The sequence below is a fragment of the Juglans microcarpa x Juglans regia genome, chromosome 2D (genome assembly GCF_004785595.1).
Source record: "Juglans microcarpa x Juglans regia isolate MS1-56 chromosome 2D, Jm3101_v1.0, whole genome shotgun sequence".
Lineage (NCBI taxonomy): Eukaryota > Viridiplantae > Streptophyta > Magnoliopsida > Fagales > Juglandaceae > Juglans > Juglans microcarpa x Juglans regia.
This window is the reverse complement of record NC_054596.1, coordinates 29,506,108-29,522,218: the sequence shown is the minus strand read 5'-3', so window position 1 is coordinate 29,522,218 and position 16,111 is coordinate 29,506,108. Positions and strand designations below refer to the sequence as shown.

The following is a 16,111-nucleotide window of genomic DNA, read 5'->3' as shown; positions in this document are numbered from 1 at the left end:
TAATAATTTATTATGACGTCAAGAGATGAACCACGGCCACCGCAAAGACAACACAAAACCCTCCCGCTGTTTGTTCCTCACCGTTCTCTCAAAGAAAATGTTATCCACACTCCAATCCCCTCGCTCCCTCTCCCGCTTTCCTTCTCGCTACACACTATGCACCCTCACCGCCCAATCCCCTCCCTCCACCTCGCCACCACCGCCTCCCCCACACTCTCAAATACTCTCTATCCGCCACTCCCTCCTCTCCCGCCGCCTCAGTGCAGCTCAGCTCGCCGAATCCTACCTCACCCGCCTTCGCCTCACCGAGCCCCATCTCAAGTCCTTCCTCCACGTCTCCGAAGACGCCGTTTTGCAGCAGGCCCATCGCCTCGACCAGATGATCGCCAGCAGTGAGGAGCTCGGGCCACTCGCCGGAGTGCTCGTCGCCGTCAAGGACAACATCTGTACGGCGGACATGCCTTCCACTGGTGGCTCCCGCGTCCTCGAGGGCTATCTTCCGCCGTTCGATGCGACGGCGATCCGGAAAATCAAGGACTTGGGGGGCATTGTGGTTGGAAAGACCAATTTGGACGAGTTTGGCATGGGTAGCACCACTGAAGCCTCTGCTTTTCAGGTTTTGCTGGTTTTTAAATTTCTACTGTTGCATATGGATACTGGTTTTTGCAATTCGCTTTGTTTGGTTTTAGTCCTTGAACCCGTAGAAAAAATGTCTCTTGTATATGCCCCGTGTACTGGGCTTTTCGTATTCTTATAAAATTTTGTTTACAGAAAGAAAAAACATTCTTTCACATATTTTTTCTAAATAAAAAAATTCAAGGAATAAGAAATTGAAGAAATTGAAACATTTATATTTTGGAACACGGGTAACGTGCAAAATTGAAAATTGAGATAGAGTGAGTATAGAGTTTCGATTACTTTGGGTTGCGGAAATCTTATCAGAATTTTAATAATTAATAGATATTCTTTAATTTATCTCTTCGTTGGTTCGCTGGATTGAACAATAGTTTTGCAAGTTGTTTGGGATATTTTTCCCAACTGGTAACCATGGTTGGTTTACTCAGGTGGTGCATGTATTCATTCGTTAGGTGACTGCAAATCCATGGGATATATCTCGGGTGCCGGGAGGATCATCGGGAGGCTCAGCTGCGGCTGTTTCTGCCAGGCAGTGTGTAGTGTCACTGGGAAGTGATACAGGTGGAAGTGTGCGGCAGCCAGCTTCATTTTGTGGTGTTGTTGGATTGAAGCCAACGTATGGACGCGTCTCGAGATATGGACTTATGGCATATGCATCATCCCTTGATGTGATTGGCTGCTTTGGATCATCAGTTGCTGATACTGGAATTCTTCTTCATGCGATTTCTGGCCACGATAGACTTGATGCCACCAGTAGTAACAGGGTAAGGGACTTTTACTACCTTGTTTTGTATGTATATTGGTATTCTTGTATACTTTCAAGTGTTAGTGTTCAAATTAAGATCTAAACTTGTTAACAGTTGATATTTCACCAAACCAGTCATTTATGAAGAGTTTTATGAGGTAGTTAGTCGGGGTTTGAGTTTATGCATAGGTGTCATTATTAGTATGTACTTGTTGATCTAAATTAATTGATGTACATGAATCCGATATGACTATTCAGTGATTCATTTTGGTGCAAGTGTTTTGTATATCATGTAATATTATTGCATTGTGTTCTGTTTAACATTTCAGGAGGTTCCTGACTTTGCATCCCGATTTGATTCCGTAGATTTATTGGAATCCAAACCATTGAAGGGATTGAAGGTTGGTCTGATCCAGGAAACTCTTGATGATGGTGTTGACAATGGGGTGATTTCTGTCATACGTGGTGCTGCTTCACATCTTGAGGAATTAGGATGCTCTGTGACAGAGGTCTACTTTTTATTATTTATATTCCTTTCAACCTCTGTCTACTTTAACTTCTCTACTTCATTCCAGAGCTCAACTTTATTATTTAATGTGTTTTAGACAAACTTTAAATCTTAACTTGCAGATCTCATTACCATCATTCTCCCTTGGATTACCTGCCTATTATATTCTTGCATCATCTGAATCATCTTCCAACTTATCACGTTATGATGGTGTCAGGTAATATGATGGTGCTTCTTATGGTATGAAATTAGAATCTTCCTCTCTTTCTCAAACTTGCAAACATACTAACATGTAGATGCACACAATTGCGAAAATGACTCACATATTAAATACATAAATACTAGAATATATATTTAGAGAGGGAGGGAGAGAGAGGACAAGATCTGGAAAGTACGGCTCATGGGTATTAAAGATGTCTTTCATTCTATGGCTGTGTTAACGGTTTTAGATGGAGATCTTGAATTTCTAATGTTGTGAAACACAGATCTTAAATTTCGATAGTTGGAACTTGGATCTTATAATGTCAAATAACTGAATTGGGTTGTTATCATTGTTTCCCTCCTTTTTTTAATGTTTGATTCAGGGTCTATTTAGGGTCATAATTTATTATTTCTAGGGTTTTAGGTTTTTTTCCTATAAATAGAAAATTGTTTTGGCATTGTAAGATAGCTATTCTTTTTACTCAATGAAAATGGCCTCGTCGATGTAACGACGACATCTATGCCCGAGGTGAAGGAACCTTTAATGGTGACATTAACATTGGACAGGAACAATATAGCTGTTAAGGAGGTTTGGGATTTGAATGCAGGATATGGTGAGGAGGAAATTTTGGGTTTGTCGTTGGTACCTTGTGAGGAGGAATGTCTAGGGTCGGGAGTGCAGCTGGGAACTGTGTCTTGGGATAATGTTGTTCTCCTAGTTTCTCTCCCTTCGATAAACAATATAGTTGGTTCACCATTAGATTGGGTTCTACATAAGGTGAATAAGATTCAGCATATTGTGGGGCTTTCACATGGAGGATGTGAAGACCAATTTAAAACACTACTCACTGCGATTGAGGCGGGCCACTCACTTGAAACCAAATCACTTTTTTAAAAAAAGCAAGGAGCTAAAACGTCTTTCTTGGGAAATCAACTACGACGCTAAGGGAGGTAGCTCAAGTCGAGGGAAGACTAAAGGGAGGGTTTTATTAAGACGTCCTCATAGAGGGAGTTTTGGGAGGAGTATTAGTCTTAAGAGAAACAAGGGTTGGGGATGGGGTTCTATTCCAATTTGGGCTTGGTGTATTTCGGATAGATTTCTAATTTTCACGTGCTTTTTGGGTCATTAGGAGCTCCCTAGTATGGGCTAGGTGTTTTCCTCTACACATCTAGTGTAGTTGGTTACTCCTATTGATATATATAATAGTTTTACTTATAAAAAAAATGGCCTTTTACTTGTTTTTTCTTTTGAGAAGTTTCGGGTTTCACTCATTGCAGCATTTCAAAAAGGTTTCCCTTTAAGTATCATTGGTTTCAATGTAAAATCAAAGAACTTTTATTACCCACTTGCACTTTAAACTACTCTACAAGTATGATTATAAATGCATTCAGTTGTCTGTGAACATTTCAAGCTCAACATGTATAAAATCGACTTCAGTTTCATTCTTTCAAATTAAACAATCCATGCTAAAACAAAAAATTAGGCTCATTTATTAGAGCATCCTCATTGGATTGGCCAAATCTATCTTCAAAATTTAGCCAATATTACATTTTTTTACATTTGCCTATTCCATTTAAATTCAATCTCCACATTGGATTAGCCATTCACTCTCTATATAATAATAAAAATTATTAAATTAATAATTTTTTTATTTAATTTATTTGTAACACATTTTATAATTCTACCTATTTAATATTAATAATAATTATATTCTAATTAAATTAATATTAAAAAAAATCATATTTTCAAATGTCATTTAATGCTAATAACAAAAAATTGAGATTATACTTATCTAAATTTCTTATTCACTAACCAAAGTGGAGAAAGAGTTACGGGTGAGAAATATTCCCGCGTTTTGTTGCCGTTCTTGCGTGTGTAGTTGGAGTGAGAAATTAGTATTTTAATGTTTGGTGAACCAATTGTGGTTGTCTATATTTGGCCAATCACTGTAGCAGAAATCCAAATTATTTTGGAGATGGCCAATCCAATGTAGAGTCTTTTTGGTATAAATTATCTAAATTTTAGCTAACCTCCTCATTTGGCTTGCCAAATGAGGATGCTCTTAGAAGGGCCAAACTCATACAAACTTTTGTTAACTCATTTAAGCTCATATAACTGAATATGTATGTAGATAAAGTGATGAGATATAATATCAATAATTTATTTTGTGAAAAAAGTCATAGCTTATTAAAAATACAAGATTTGTCAATTTAACTTAACTATATATATATAGTATACTTTGCTAACTTAAATGTTAGAAGCTTTCTTTGATTGGTACTTAATGTTATAATCTTACCATAATTAAGCAACTAAATTAGAATTATGTGATTTTAGTAATGGAAAAAACAAAAAACGAACTGCTTATGAATATAAAATGTAGTTTACTTTGATAATTATTTTCAAGTATAGCATTTTCTTCTCTATGGAGGATAGCTATGAATTTATTTTTTATCAAAGCCTTTCACCAGAATTGGAAGAACTTATACACCTTCTAATAATCAATAATCTCCCGCGTGGTCTATAATTGATAGATTTCTTGTCTCACCGGAGTGGGAAGCCCATTTTCGATATATTAGTTAAAAGAAATTGCCATGTCTATATTCGGATCATTTCCTGTATCTTTTGGATTGTGGAGGCATTCACAGTGGTAGGAGCTGTTTCAAGCTTAAGAATACATGGTTAAGAGCTGGGCTTTGTTGACAAGGTTTACGATTCATTTTGGCATGTGAATTTAAGGATTAGATTCTAAAATAGTCCATTTGGCTTGCCATTTGGAAAGATCTGTCCTTGTAGTCTCATTTTGAATTGTTTACCCCTTGTGCTTTCAACTTTGGTCATTCTGATCCTTCTGTTAATATGATCTGTCAAATAAGTCACGTTAGCTCCATTGATGGAATGACGTTTGTAAAAGTTAACCATTAAAGAAATCATTTTAAATTAAAATTTTAAAATAATATATTAAGAAGCCTTGGGCTGGTTTGACCTAGGAACAATCTGGAGCTACCCAGGCAATGCTGGAGTGGGACCCAATCACCACCTGGGTGGCAAACCAGGTGACCTTGGTCCCAACAGCCTACAACTTAGGAGCCGCAGTCAATTTATTTGAGAATAAATAAATCGTAGCTTGATCGTGGTTGGGACCTAGGATCAAACTACGATTTAAGTGGGTAGGTATGGTGGTGGGTTAATGTGCTAGTCTCCCTGGAGGTTTAAGTTCCATGGGTGAGTCCTAAGGGTTCTGCAGTGGGGTGGTTCCCCTGTCATTATAAAAAAAAAAAAATTGAGAATAATTCAACATGAAAATCAAGCAGTTAAGTATATGAAATTTTATTTAATTCTATTATACTTCTAGATAAAATAATATATTCTCCTGTGATTTGGTAAGAATACGCATCTATGATATTTGATTGCCATTATAAAAATTAAAGCATATAGTTGAATCAAAATATACCAAAAAAGTCATGACAAAAATAACTCAAGAATTGTAGGTATTGACGTCTATGCTAACGTAAGCAGTTAAATATCGAACCATATAGAAAGCCAACTTGGATTATTATATTGGGTTCAAAGGATATACATCACACAACGATAAAAAAGGATATACATCCCATATGATAACCTGTGGCATCATGGTAATTTAATGGTCTTCAAAATCAGCTAAATACTTAAGAATATTTGGTTTTTTTTATAGGTAATACTTAAAAATATTTGTTTACATCATTTTCTAGGTCTTGAAATGATATTTTATATATTTCTTAAAAAATTACGCAAGTGTGCTTTTAAGCTCACACAAAAACTGCCAAAAAGCATGCTTTTGGTAAGTGAAGAACTTTGGCCTTATGGCTTTTCGCATAAGTGAGCTTGTACCTGTGTTTTATTTCTATGGTTTGAAGCATTTTCTGAGTTGGAGATTAATTTGGATAAATTTCAGGTGGCTGTAGTGGGTCAAGTAACAAATGTGGATAGTTTGGCTGGTATTATGTCTTTATGATTTTCATATCTACCTATGAAGTACGTGGGCCTTCCTTTCAAGGAGACTTTCAGAACCAGAGGAATTTGGGATGGGATTAATTAAAAACGCAAATGACAAACTGTGGTTTAGTTTAAAGGATCTTGGCAAAAGGGGAAAACTTTATATAGTTTTTTATTTTTATTTTTATTGTTAATAGGTAAGGAAAACTTTATATAGTTTCAAGATAAAGCATACAAAATCACTGATAAACTATAGGCCCGTGTGCATTATACCATCTCCATTGAGAACGGAGGAAAACTGTAAGGTCCCTACTTGAAACCATACAGAATCACAGATAAACTATAGGCCCGTGTGCATTATACCATCTCCATTGAGAATGGAGGAAAACTGTAAGGTCCCTAGGGAGATTCAAGCCACATTTGGGCCCATATTTCAAAAGAACTAGTTAATGGTACAATTGGAGCCCATTGGAACCATTATAAAGAGAAATAATCCCATTTACCACCTATACACACTCAGTATGGGGGGTATCACAAAAAGGAATTGTGAAATATCAACTACCAATTCCCTAGGCATGTGATTTTTACTTTAAGACAAACAAGGGAGTTCTCATCTATGTTTTTATATTTATATCCAGGTATGGGAACCAAGTTGCTGCTGATGAGTTAAACTCTCTTTATGGGGATTCTCGAGCTAAAGGATTTGGTCCTGAGGTACATGAGCTTTAGGTGGCTAGTCCAAAACTCTGTTGCCATAATTTTGGTTGATTTTTAAGGTATCCTAAACAGGCGCATAAAACTAGTTGAACTAGTTATTATTTAGCCGTAACGGAAGTTCTGAACTAGAGTTTTACAGGCCAGTGACTTTGTATAACTCGGTGTTATATTTGCAGGTCAAAAGGAGAATTTTAACGGGTACATATGCCCTTTCGGCTGGTTATTATGATGCGTATTACAAGCGTGCCCAGCAGGTACTACTATAATTGCTCCAAGTGCTTTCATCTCTAGGGTGTGATTTGTTTCTCAACCTGGTTAAGTTAATTTGGTAGGCAGGAGTCACCCTATATTCAGAATGTCTCATGTGCTCCAGTTCCATTATATCATAGAAAAATTGCAAATGTGAACCCATGGATGTGGTACTGGGGAAATCATATGCTTAACTAACGTTGATCTTGCCACTTTTTATTTGTAATGAATGTAATTCTTATGTCTAAATTCTGGTATCCTTAACATGAAACATGCATTATTATTATATTTGTTCTTTGGCGGTTTCTCTTGAAGATTGTTATGCTTTGTTCATGACCCCTTGGAAAGCTTCATGGTGTTCAAGAAGAAATTTATAATTGTAGTGTTTTAGGTGAGGACCATGATACGGAAAAGCTTCAAGGCTGCACTGGATGAAAATGACATCTTAATTTCACCTGCTGCTCCATCTGCTGCTTATAAGATTGGTATGCCGCTTCCATCTTTTGTTTTTGTTTGTTTATTTTGTAGTAGTGATCTGTTTACAGTGGGAAATCCAATTGCTTATGTTTACAGGAGAGAAAAAGGATGACCCATTGGCAATGTATGCAGGCGACATCATGACTGTGAGCGTTTTAACAATGATTTATTTTCTGCAGTATTTAGTGTTATTTATTTGTCTTTTGTTTTCACCTGTCATTTCCCCATGTATTGAGACAATTAGGGAGTGATCAAACTTTTCATTCAATTTCTTGGGTAATGTCAGTGAGAGAGATTTATCAGAGGATTTAATTGCCAACAGTGACCTAATACTGGGCATGAGGTTGTGGATAAAGTAATTTGTTTTTAAGTTGCTTGTCCAGTGATTATAAAGTAAAGGAGAAAGCACTGTCAAATCAATGCTCTGACTCTGGGTGGGCCCAGATGGATCTGTAAGATACATGTAGCTGATATTAATATTTGAGATCAGGATAGGATGAAAATGGTTGAGATGTTTGCCCATCCTCCTTTCCCTCCTCAGATATAGAATCTCTATAACTGCATGTGGTGGACATTCAGACCAGTAGGAGCCAGTGGCTGTACCTTGGACATTTCACCAGTCATCTATTTTTTTTGTTGGCATCGGGGGTCCAGGTTTTCACCAATCATCTCAAACCTGTACCTTTTGATGAATGGACACCTTGCCCTGGTGGAGTTGGATTTGGATGAAATACCTAATGTTTGATCTTGAATATTGCATTAACCTTCCTCTTTTAGGTCCTGGGACTGAACTCTAAGAAAATCCGATTTTCAAATTTTTGTAATAATATGCAACTTTATGTGTTTTGATTTGTGCTTCCAGATCATAAGTAAATAGGTTGCATGTGTGGGCTAGAAGGTCTGAAAGTTTGTAGTTGAAAGTTGAGCTTGAACCGTTTGGCATAATTTCCACAGAAAAGCTTAATTTCTTTCCCATCAATATATTGTACACATCAATTTTGTGGTAATTGTGGTGTTATTGTAGGCCCTATGTATTTTACCTCATGTAGGTGAACTTATATTACCGCTTGTATGGCATCTACAAGGACCCTGACCAAACTCCCAACTGTAAGCTCTTTTCCATGTTTTAGATTTGCTCAGGTGACGTTTATCGTCTATGCAGGTCAATGTTAACTTGGCAGGGCTACCTGCTTTGGTTTTGCCCTGTGGATTTGTTGAAGGGGGTGCTGCTGGCCTTCCCGTTGGTCTTCAGATGATTGGTGCGGGTTTTGATGAGGTATGAAGACTCATGTTGCAATATACATTAGAGTTACTGCATATCAAGACCACCTCCTTCGTGTCCATTTCGTAGGAGAGACTGACGACAGACAAACCTACTAGAGTTTTTTGGCAATTAATTTAGTAACTGAAAATTTAAAAATTGCATATAGATAAGATATTAACAAAAATAATAGTGTTTTCAGAGAACAATAAACCGAGAAAGGGGAATGCGATTATGGATAAACATAAAGAAACACTTTGCTAAAACTTTGGTTCTGCTTTGTTTTGTCATGCACCCACCCGCCAAAATGATCAGTCCCTCAGTAATTTGACCTTCTTCTATGTCAAGATGTTAGATTTTGTTCTTTGTCAGGTGTGACCTTTTTCTCCTTTAGTATTTATTGATGGCTGGATTATGGGTACCTGTTGTATCTATCTATCGTACAGCTGGGAAACTTGTGTGTCACCCGAAGTTTATTCAAACGTTTGGATGCAGAAACACCCAGGGTCTCTTTTTCCTTATTTTGCTTTACCGACCCTACGTAAAAGTGATTGAGTCATTGAAAACCAGTTAGTTAATAATTTCGAAGGAACCAAGTTGGTCTGGTAGCTTATATCTTATAATCTCAGAGAATTAATAATTCATAGCTTATATCTCAGAGATGAACAAGGAATAACTCAGTGCAGCATCAAATGGCTGATATTTTATTTTTTTATTCTTGTAATGTTTGCAGGAAAATCTGCTCAAAGTGGGTCATATATTTGAGCAGACTCTTGAAAATTGCAGATTTGTCCCTCCACTGATAGAACATGATGACACTCCATGGTAGCTACTGATGATCTTTGATGAGGATGTAGAAACCTAAAGCCAATTTGTAATGCCATTTCATCCATTTTTGAGTTCATCAATTTGCGCAGGAAAGCATGCAGAGCCAGTGCACCTGCCACACCACTGATTTAGAATCAGTTGGATGTATAATTTGTTGGCATCACCGTTAGTTTGGTATTTATTGACTTTATCAAATAGGGTTTGAGTTTTTTTCCCCCTCCTTGAAAAGCGAAGTTAAGAAGCCATGTTTCAGTGATGTACTATTAAGATGCAGTTGAAGAGATGATTTTATTTTATTTTTTAAGAAGGGAATATGCAGAGTTAAATCTACTAGCCCCATTTTGATATGTTTGAACACAAGTGCTGATGTATTGTTGTGGAATTTTCTGAGATTATTTTAAACTGACAATCAGCTTGATGAGCTGCCTTGTTTGTCATTTTAGATCCACAGAAAGCTGATCAAAATAAAAGACTTGATGTAATTATTTTACAACCCATTCACAGCTAACCATTATGATTGTTTTACTTCGGTAAAAATATACAATTTTATTTGAATTTGAAAAAAATTAAAAAAAAAAATATATCTTAGCAAGTCATTAATTAAAAAAAGTATTCTTTAGCTGACTAGAAGGAGATTCTTGTGGTTGGCTGATAGGGGATATTATTTAGAGAAATAATATTTGCAGTCGTAAGTGCGTAAGTGTTACGCAATCATTTAAAAAAAAAAGTAAGTAAATACGAGATTTACTTTAAAAAAAAAAAAATTTAATAGTAGACTTTACTATTTTTCTAGATAATTGCATGATGCTTGTGCATTCTATGATTGTATCTATTATTACTCTATCTCCGGTATACGACTCACTAGAAATATCAATAACCCCTTGCTGCATCATTTCTCCCTTCCTTACTAGTTTGACTATTCATCATCTTGTTCATCAAACCAATTTTGCTAAAAAGGAATCGGTATTGGACCGAATCACAGTTTCCTCATTTTTTTACAGACCTTATTAAAACGGCTTGATGAGATCCATTTTGTTTCCAGGCAAATTATATACTACTAGTGGCAGAAGTGGTGGGAGCTCTCTATTACCATCACAAAACTGGAACCAAACAAATTGTTTCATAGGTTTAGATAATGAACTGAGTTGAGATAACGTGGGATTTAAAAGATGAATAAAATATTATTTTTGTTTTAAAATTTGAAAAAATTAAATTATTTATTATATTTTGTTTAAAAATTTAAAAAAATTATAATGATTAGGTTAGATAAGATGAATTGAAATCAATTCTGAAACATAATAGTTGCCAGCAATTGAGATGATTTGGACTGCTTTGATTTGATAACTTATTGGAATAAAGCAATACAGAGGATGCATTGCTGTAGATGAGAGATACTAATTTGGGTTTCGGGCTTGCCTACACTTCTCTTTATTATTAAAATAACATTACATTTCTTATAAATCCTAAGTATATTAGATCAACAGGTTTTTTTCAGACTAAAACGCTCTAAAATAGATAACAAATGATAATATAAAAAAATATACCTATGTATGAATTTCTCGTGTACTGATATGGATAGAAGTATTTACGGTACATGTTAGAGATGGCATAATTATATTAGTAAAAATATTTTAAGACATTTTATAAAGAATATATAGGAAAACGATACTCAGCAATCATTTTCATAATTATTTATAAAATTATATTTTAAACGAGTGAATTTTTATTAAATAAATATCATTTTATGAAAATATTTTCGTTTTAAAATATAATTTTTTAATGACGGTAAAAAAAAAAAAAAAAAAAAAAAAAAAAAAAAAAAAAGCACGTGAATCATCATCCTCGTAATAAATTTTCCTTTACTTTATTTTTATTTTTATTTTTTTTTTAATTTTTAAATCGTGGGGGTCAATTTTAGTTGATAACTTGTAGTTAGAAACCGCGCCAGCGAAAGGCGTTCCCTCGGTGCATCTCAGCTCAACCCTCCATGTCAGCTGCCTTCGTGAACACCTAAATCAAACCTCACCATCATCGTCGAGCCGGCGCACGTTAGCAGATACCTGTTAGAATCTCTGCCTCTCTGTTCCAGGTGCATGGGTTTGGGTTTATGTAAGTAAAATGAAAACACCGAAGCAGATAGTAGTCTGAAGGGCTCTTCTCTCTCCGGCGATTCCCATCTACGATTCTACGACTCCGATTACTCGGTCAGTTCTCAGTTTGTTTAGTTGTATCGATCTATTCAGTATGTAGATTGATTTTTATTTTTATTCCTTATTTTAATCAAATTGGCATTTCAGAGAACTTCTAATTTCGTTATCCCCGATCCGATTCTCTTTCTGTGTCCGCCATTTCGATGGAAACTCAGTTCGACTTGGGTGGCAGAGATTGTGGTTTAAGCTGCAGAGCTTGGAAAAAAGGACTCTGTCTTAGAAGTTTTATATAATTAGGTGTATTTCCTATTAGTTGGTCGTTTGGAAATAGAAGTGTTTAGCAGGTTGCAACCGGATGTTTATGAAATATTTCGATTAGGACTCGTTTGTTGGTTAGAAACGAAGCAACCAAATCCTAATAGAACCATTGTATTTACTTCATATTGGGTTCCAGGAAAAAATGAAACTAAAGAAAAAAGGCCTCAACTTTGTGTTGTTGTAACACTTACTGATTTAGATTGATTACTTCATCTACTATAATGAAATAAGGGTAAGGGTAACTATCTTTTACTTATAAAAAAAAAAAAAAAAACTATCTTTTACTTATAATTAAAAAAAAAAAAAAAAAAAAAAGGAATGAAATAAGGGTAAGGTATATATAAGAATCCAAGTTTGAATTTTATTTGAGGAGAGCTTTCTTTTAGTTGAATTCAGAAAGTAGATTGTAATTTTCGTTGAATACAATGAATAAATAAGATAATTGGTGGTATTTTCTTTTGTTGTAGCTTTAGTGGAGCATATCTGGACTAGAAGAGGTAAAAAATATGCCCGAGAAAGAAATGGTAGTGATTGGAAGGAAAGTGACTCCCTCATTGGTTGATCTCTGTGTTAAGACAGCAATAGATAATGTAAGGTACCTTGGGGATGTTGGTGAAACGGATCTAGATCTTCTTGGTCAAATTTTACCACATTGTACAGTGGACCAATTGATGCATGTGGAGAAGTGTTCAGAAGTAAGAGGACCTGGATTATCCATGTAAATAAATACTTTTTTTTATTGGAATTAAATACTTTTGCTCTGCTTATGCAGGAATGTTGATTTTTTTTTCTTTAATTAATTATTGTAGGGAAGAGATTTAAGCCCAGTTACTGACAAGTTGTGGAAGAAATTTTATGAAAAGCAGTTTGGTACAAGAAATACAGAGAAAGTTGTAGAGAGGATGGCCAAAAGTTTGAAGTCATATAAATGGATCCGTTTGTATGAGGTGATTTAATAAGTTCCTTTCTTCTTTTACTCATTTTATAGTTTCCATTGTTAGGTACGATTTTCTTTTGTAAGTGGGTTATCTTTCACACTTGATAAGGCAATTATAAATGCAAATTTGTGAAGGAATACTTCTTTTTTTTTTTTTCCCTGTTACAAAAGTTTGAATTAAATTTGGGTTATTTACCTGCAGGCAAAATCAGAAGACATTGCTGAGCATGAGAAGAAAGCAGCTGCCCGAATTAAGAACCTATACAAGAAAGAAAATGCACGTATGTCCTCTTTCTTTTTTATATGAAATAAGTTTTAGAAGATTAATGTGGATTATAACATTTATATGTATTCTTCCCTGAGATCACGTCTTATGTTTTATATTGCATGCTTCAGTGTATGTGATCTTACTTAAATTTTGTATTGCAGTTGCAATTTAAATAATCAATGTATTATTCTTTTGTCCTTGTGGATTGCATGGCCTATGTTGCATCCTCACATTTCCTTCTAATTATAGAAGTTGAGTTCTTTCACTCCATTATTTTGACAATCACTAGCATTCTTCGAAGATTTTCAGTTTGCTATTGGGGAGAGGTTTACTTTCCCTTTTCTCAGGTTTTCATATTTGTGACAGTTTTATGCACCTTATGGTTATTTAATTTATTTCCCAGATGGAATGATTGTAATTAACTCCATTTCAGGGTTCTCTATGAACTTGATAACTAAAGTTTAGGAAATTAAGGGATGTTTGGAAATAATTCTCATCCCATCCCATCTCATTTCCTTCCCAAACATCACTCAAACACAAACACTTTCAAACTAATCATTACAACTTTTTCGAACTAATTATTACAACTTTTCCAAACTTTCAAACAAAAAACAATTCAACTTTTTCAAATCCCAAAATAAAAATAATATTAAAAAATTACATTCTAACAATATTTTAACTTCATAATATTTTGTATTCAACTTTTTTTCTCTCCTTTCCTAAAACCCAAAAAATACTTGACTCAAACTATCTCACTATTATTCACAAACCATCTTACTGTTATTCACAAAATTCTCATCTCATTTCATTCCCCAAGCATCCCCTAAGTAGATGTTTCTCTGTTTGTGAACTAGTATGCATGCTTAGAGGACTTACGACGAAGTGTATTAATAAGGCCCCCTTTGGGGTCCAGATGCTAGACCCACTAACCCTTGGACCTAGGGCCTTTGAGGCAACAAATAAATGGCTAGAACACAGAAGTTATGCACGATGACTTTTCAGTGGAAAAATGGTATAGAGGTATTTGAAGGTTAGTTAAATATTTATTGAGAAAATGTGAAATAATTTTTTTTCTAATTATACACTGCTAATTTTGAAATAGAAGTTTATTCCTTGGTTTTATCTGTTTTCCATCCATGTTATTTTATAAAGTGAAATATTTAAGTTCTGTGTAATATTTAATCCATGGACAATTTATACTATGAATTTTGAGGCATCATTTCTAGTTAGAGGCAGTCTAATATTTTTTCACACATGACTACTTAGAAGGTGTTCAACTTTTGTAGGAAAACAAAGCCGGCAAGTTCAGCTTTGCACCAAGGTTCCACCTTCAAAAAATAAAAGAAGTTTTTATGGTGGTAAGCTTTCAATCATGTTGTTGTTTGTTCTATCCATGTTAGTCTAGCAATCTGTTTATTTCAATTTTGGTCAGCTGGTGCCCATACTCAGACTTGAACACTGAAGAGGATGCACCTTAAAGTTCTGTTTTCAGGAATTTGCTTTTGACGATTCTTTGTAGGCGGTGGACCTGGCCACAATGTTTCAAACCATAAGGGCAACTTGATGAAAAAGTCAAAAATAGAATTTCTTAACAGGTAATCTTCTTGGCAGAGTTTCTCTTGAAATGTTATGTTTGGGGAAGATAAATTAACTAACTTATTACCTACCGTGTTCAAGTTAACTTTCAAAGATTTCAGTCCAAAACCTAAGAAAAAATAGTACAGGGCCATATTTTTTTAACTTATTGTTTAGTGACTCAGAGAGATTTATTGCATCCTTGCTGTGGACCACAAAAGCAGGCACTCAGGTATCTTAACTGGACATCTGGCACATTTTAGTGGGGAAAATGGCAGCATCCAAAAATATTTGAATGTTAGTTTAAAGGCATTATCTTACATATCAAAGCAATTTATTTGTGAAGTAGGAAGATAAAAAGAATTAGGAATTGGTATTGCGCTACCTGGTGGAAACAAAATTTTCGGTTCTTTGAGGCTTCAAGGGAAAAAAAAAACAATAATAACAATAACGCTGCTTACATTACATTAGGGCCCTGTGTGATTTGCTCGCTTTTTTTCTCTTTCTTGAAAAGAGTTTTTCTGAGGAGACAATTTTTTTTCCTTTCCTTTTGAATAGTCATGAGGTGAAGAATCTTGCGGCTATGAAGAAAAAGGAGTACCAGAAAAATGATGGGTAAGGAGTCCCAGTTGTCTTTATCTTAGTAATTTGTTTAAGAAGCTGAAATCCTACTGCTTATTGCCCTTTCAGTGCCTCTCCCACGATGAAACAAGCTCGGTTTTCTGGCATATATGCTGCTACAACTTCTAAACTTTTCAAGCCTGTACACAGAAGAACATAGAAACATGCATTTCTGAGTCTTGGCATTGCTGTGAAGAATTCTATCTTGGACAGTATCCTTGCTAAGCTTTGCAACATCTCTAAACAATCTGGAGTCCAAGAGCGATCATTTTATTTCTCCTTTGTTTATACTTGTGCCGTCCGCCTTTGTTAATATCCTAAATTAAGAAGTTTTGGTTGTTTTACTACTAGCCTTGCACCTGCTCAGTTCCCCCTTTATATGTTCTTAGAAACTAATTAAAAAAGAAGACTGATGCTTTTAAATTTACTTGCACTCTGGTTTAAATTTTGCAAGCGGTCTTATAATGTCAAAATAAGATTACAAGTAGTCTAAATGGCAAAAAATACAAGCTTATTAATTAATTTCTTATTGTCTAGAAAAGCCTCTCATTTCATAACACATACCTCATCATCTTTTGAAATAAGTTCTGCAACAGTACATTAGATAGAATAAGGGGTGTAAAAAAAATGGGAAAACCGGTTGAACA

General features: G+C 35.1%; 2 protein-coding genes across 7 annotated transcripts; both read left to right on the top strand.

The window, feature by feature from the left end:
- On the top strand, positions 1-10,004 carry LOC121250218 (glutamyl-tRNA(Gln) amidotransferase subunit A, chloroplastic/mitochondrial). Of its 2 annotated transcripts, XM_041149249.1 has the most exons (10): positions 1-616; positions 1,089-1,400; positions 1,711-1,890; positions 2,012-2,106; positions 6,702-6,777; positions 6,957-7,034; positions 7,421-7,514; positions 7,603-7,652; positions 8,669-8,782; positions 9,501-10,004. In XM_041149249.1, exons 1-10 carry the CDS (start codon positions 26-28, stop codon positions 9,594-9,596), a joined length of 1,686 nt encoding a protein of 561 aa, XP_041005183.1. In that variant the 5' UTR covers positions 1-25; the 3' UTR covers positions 9,597-10,004. The 2 variants fall into 2 exon arrangements, with proteins under 2 accessions (XP_041005183.1, XP_041005184.1); XM_041149250.1 differs by lacking the exons at positions 8,669-8,782; positions 9,501-10,004 and adding an exon at positions 8,556-8,655.
- Positions 10,005-11,509: 1,505 nt separating this feature from the next.
- Positions 11,510-15,891, top strand: LOC121250217. Of its 5 annotated transcripts, XM_041149243.1 has the most exons (9): positions 11,510-11,799; positions 12,143-12,295; positions 12,531-12,758; positions 12,873-13,010; positions 13,203-13,281; positions 14,555-14,626; positions 14,788-14,863; positions 15,402-15,458; positions 15,534-15,891. In XM_041149243.1, the coding sequence occupies exons 3-9, from the start codon at positions 12,570-12,572 to the stop codon at positions 15,622-15,624; spliced, it is 702 nt and encodes a 233-aa protein (XP_041005177.1). In that variant the 5' UTR covers positions 11,510-11,799; positions 12,143-12,295; positions 12,531-12,569; the 3' UTR covers positions 15,625-15,891. The 5 variants fall into 5 exon arrangements, with proteins under 5 accessions (XP_041005177.1, XP_041005179.1, XP_041005181.1 ...); XM_041149245.1 differs by lacking the exon at positions 12,143-12,295; XM_041149247.1 differs by lacking the exon at positions 12,143-12,295 and having other exon boundaries at positions 12,836-13,010.
- The last annotated feature ends 220 nt before the right edge of the window (positions 15,892-16,111 follow it).

Excerpts from the sequence above, each read along its gene's own strand:
- LOC121250217 (XM_041149245.1), top strand. The coding sequence starts at position 12,570 with ATGCCCGAGAAAGAAATGGTAGTGATTGGAAGGAAAGTGACTCCCTCA. Across the intron at positions 13,282-14,554 it reads ATACAAGAAAGAAAATGCAC|GAAAACAAAGCCGGCAAGTT; the intron begins GTATGTCCTCTT and ends CAACTTTTGTAG. Across the intron at positions 14,627-14,787 it reads TAAAAGAAGTTTTTATGGTG|GCGGTGGACCTGGCCACAAT; the intron begins GTAAGCTTTCAA and ends GATTCTTTGTAG.
- LOC121250218 (XM_041149249.1), top strand. The coding sequence starts at position 26 with ATGAACCACGGCCACCGCAAAGACAACACAAAACCCTCCCGCTGTTTG. Across the intron at positions 617-1,088 it reads CTGAAGCCTCTGCTTTTCAG|GTGACTGCAAATCCATGGGA; the intron begins GTTTTGCTGGTT and ends TTCATTCGTTAG. Across the intron at positions 7,035-7,420 it reads ATTACAAGCGTGCCCAGCAG|GTGAGGACCATGATACGGAA; the intron begins GTACTACTATAA and ends GTAGTGTTTTAG.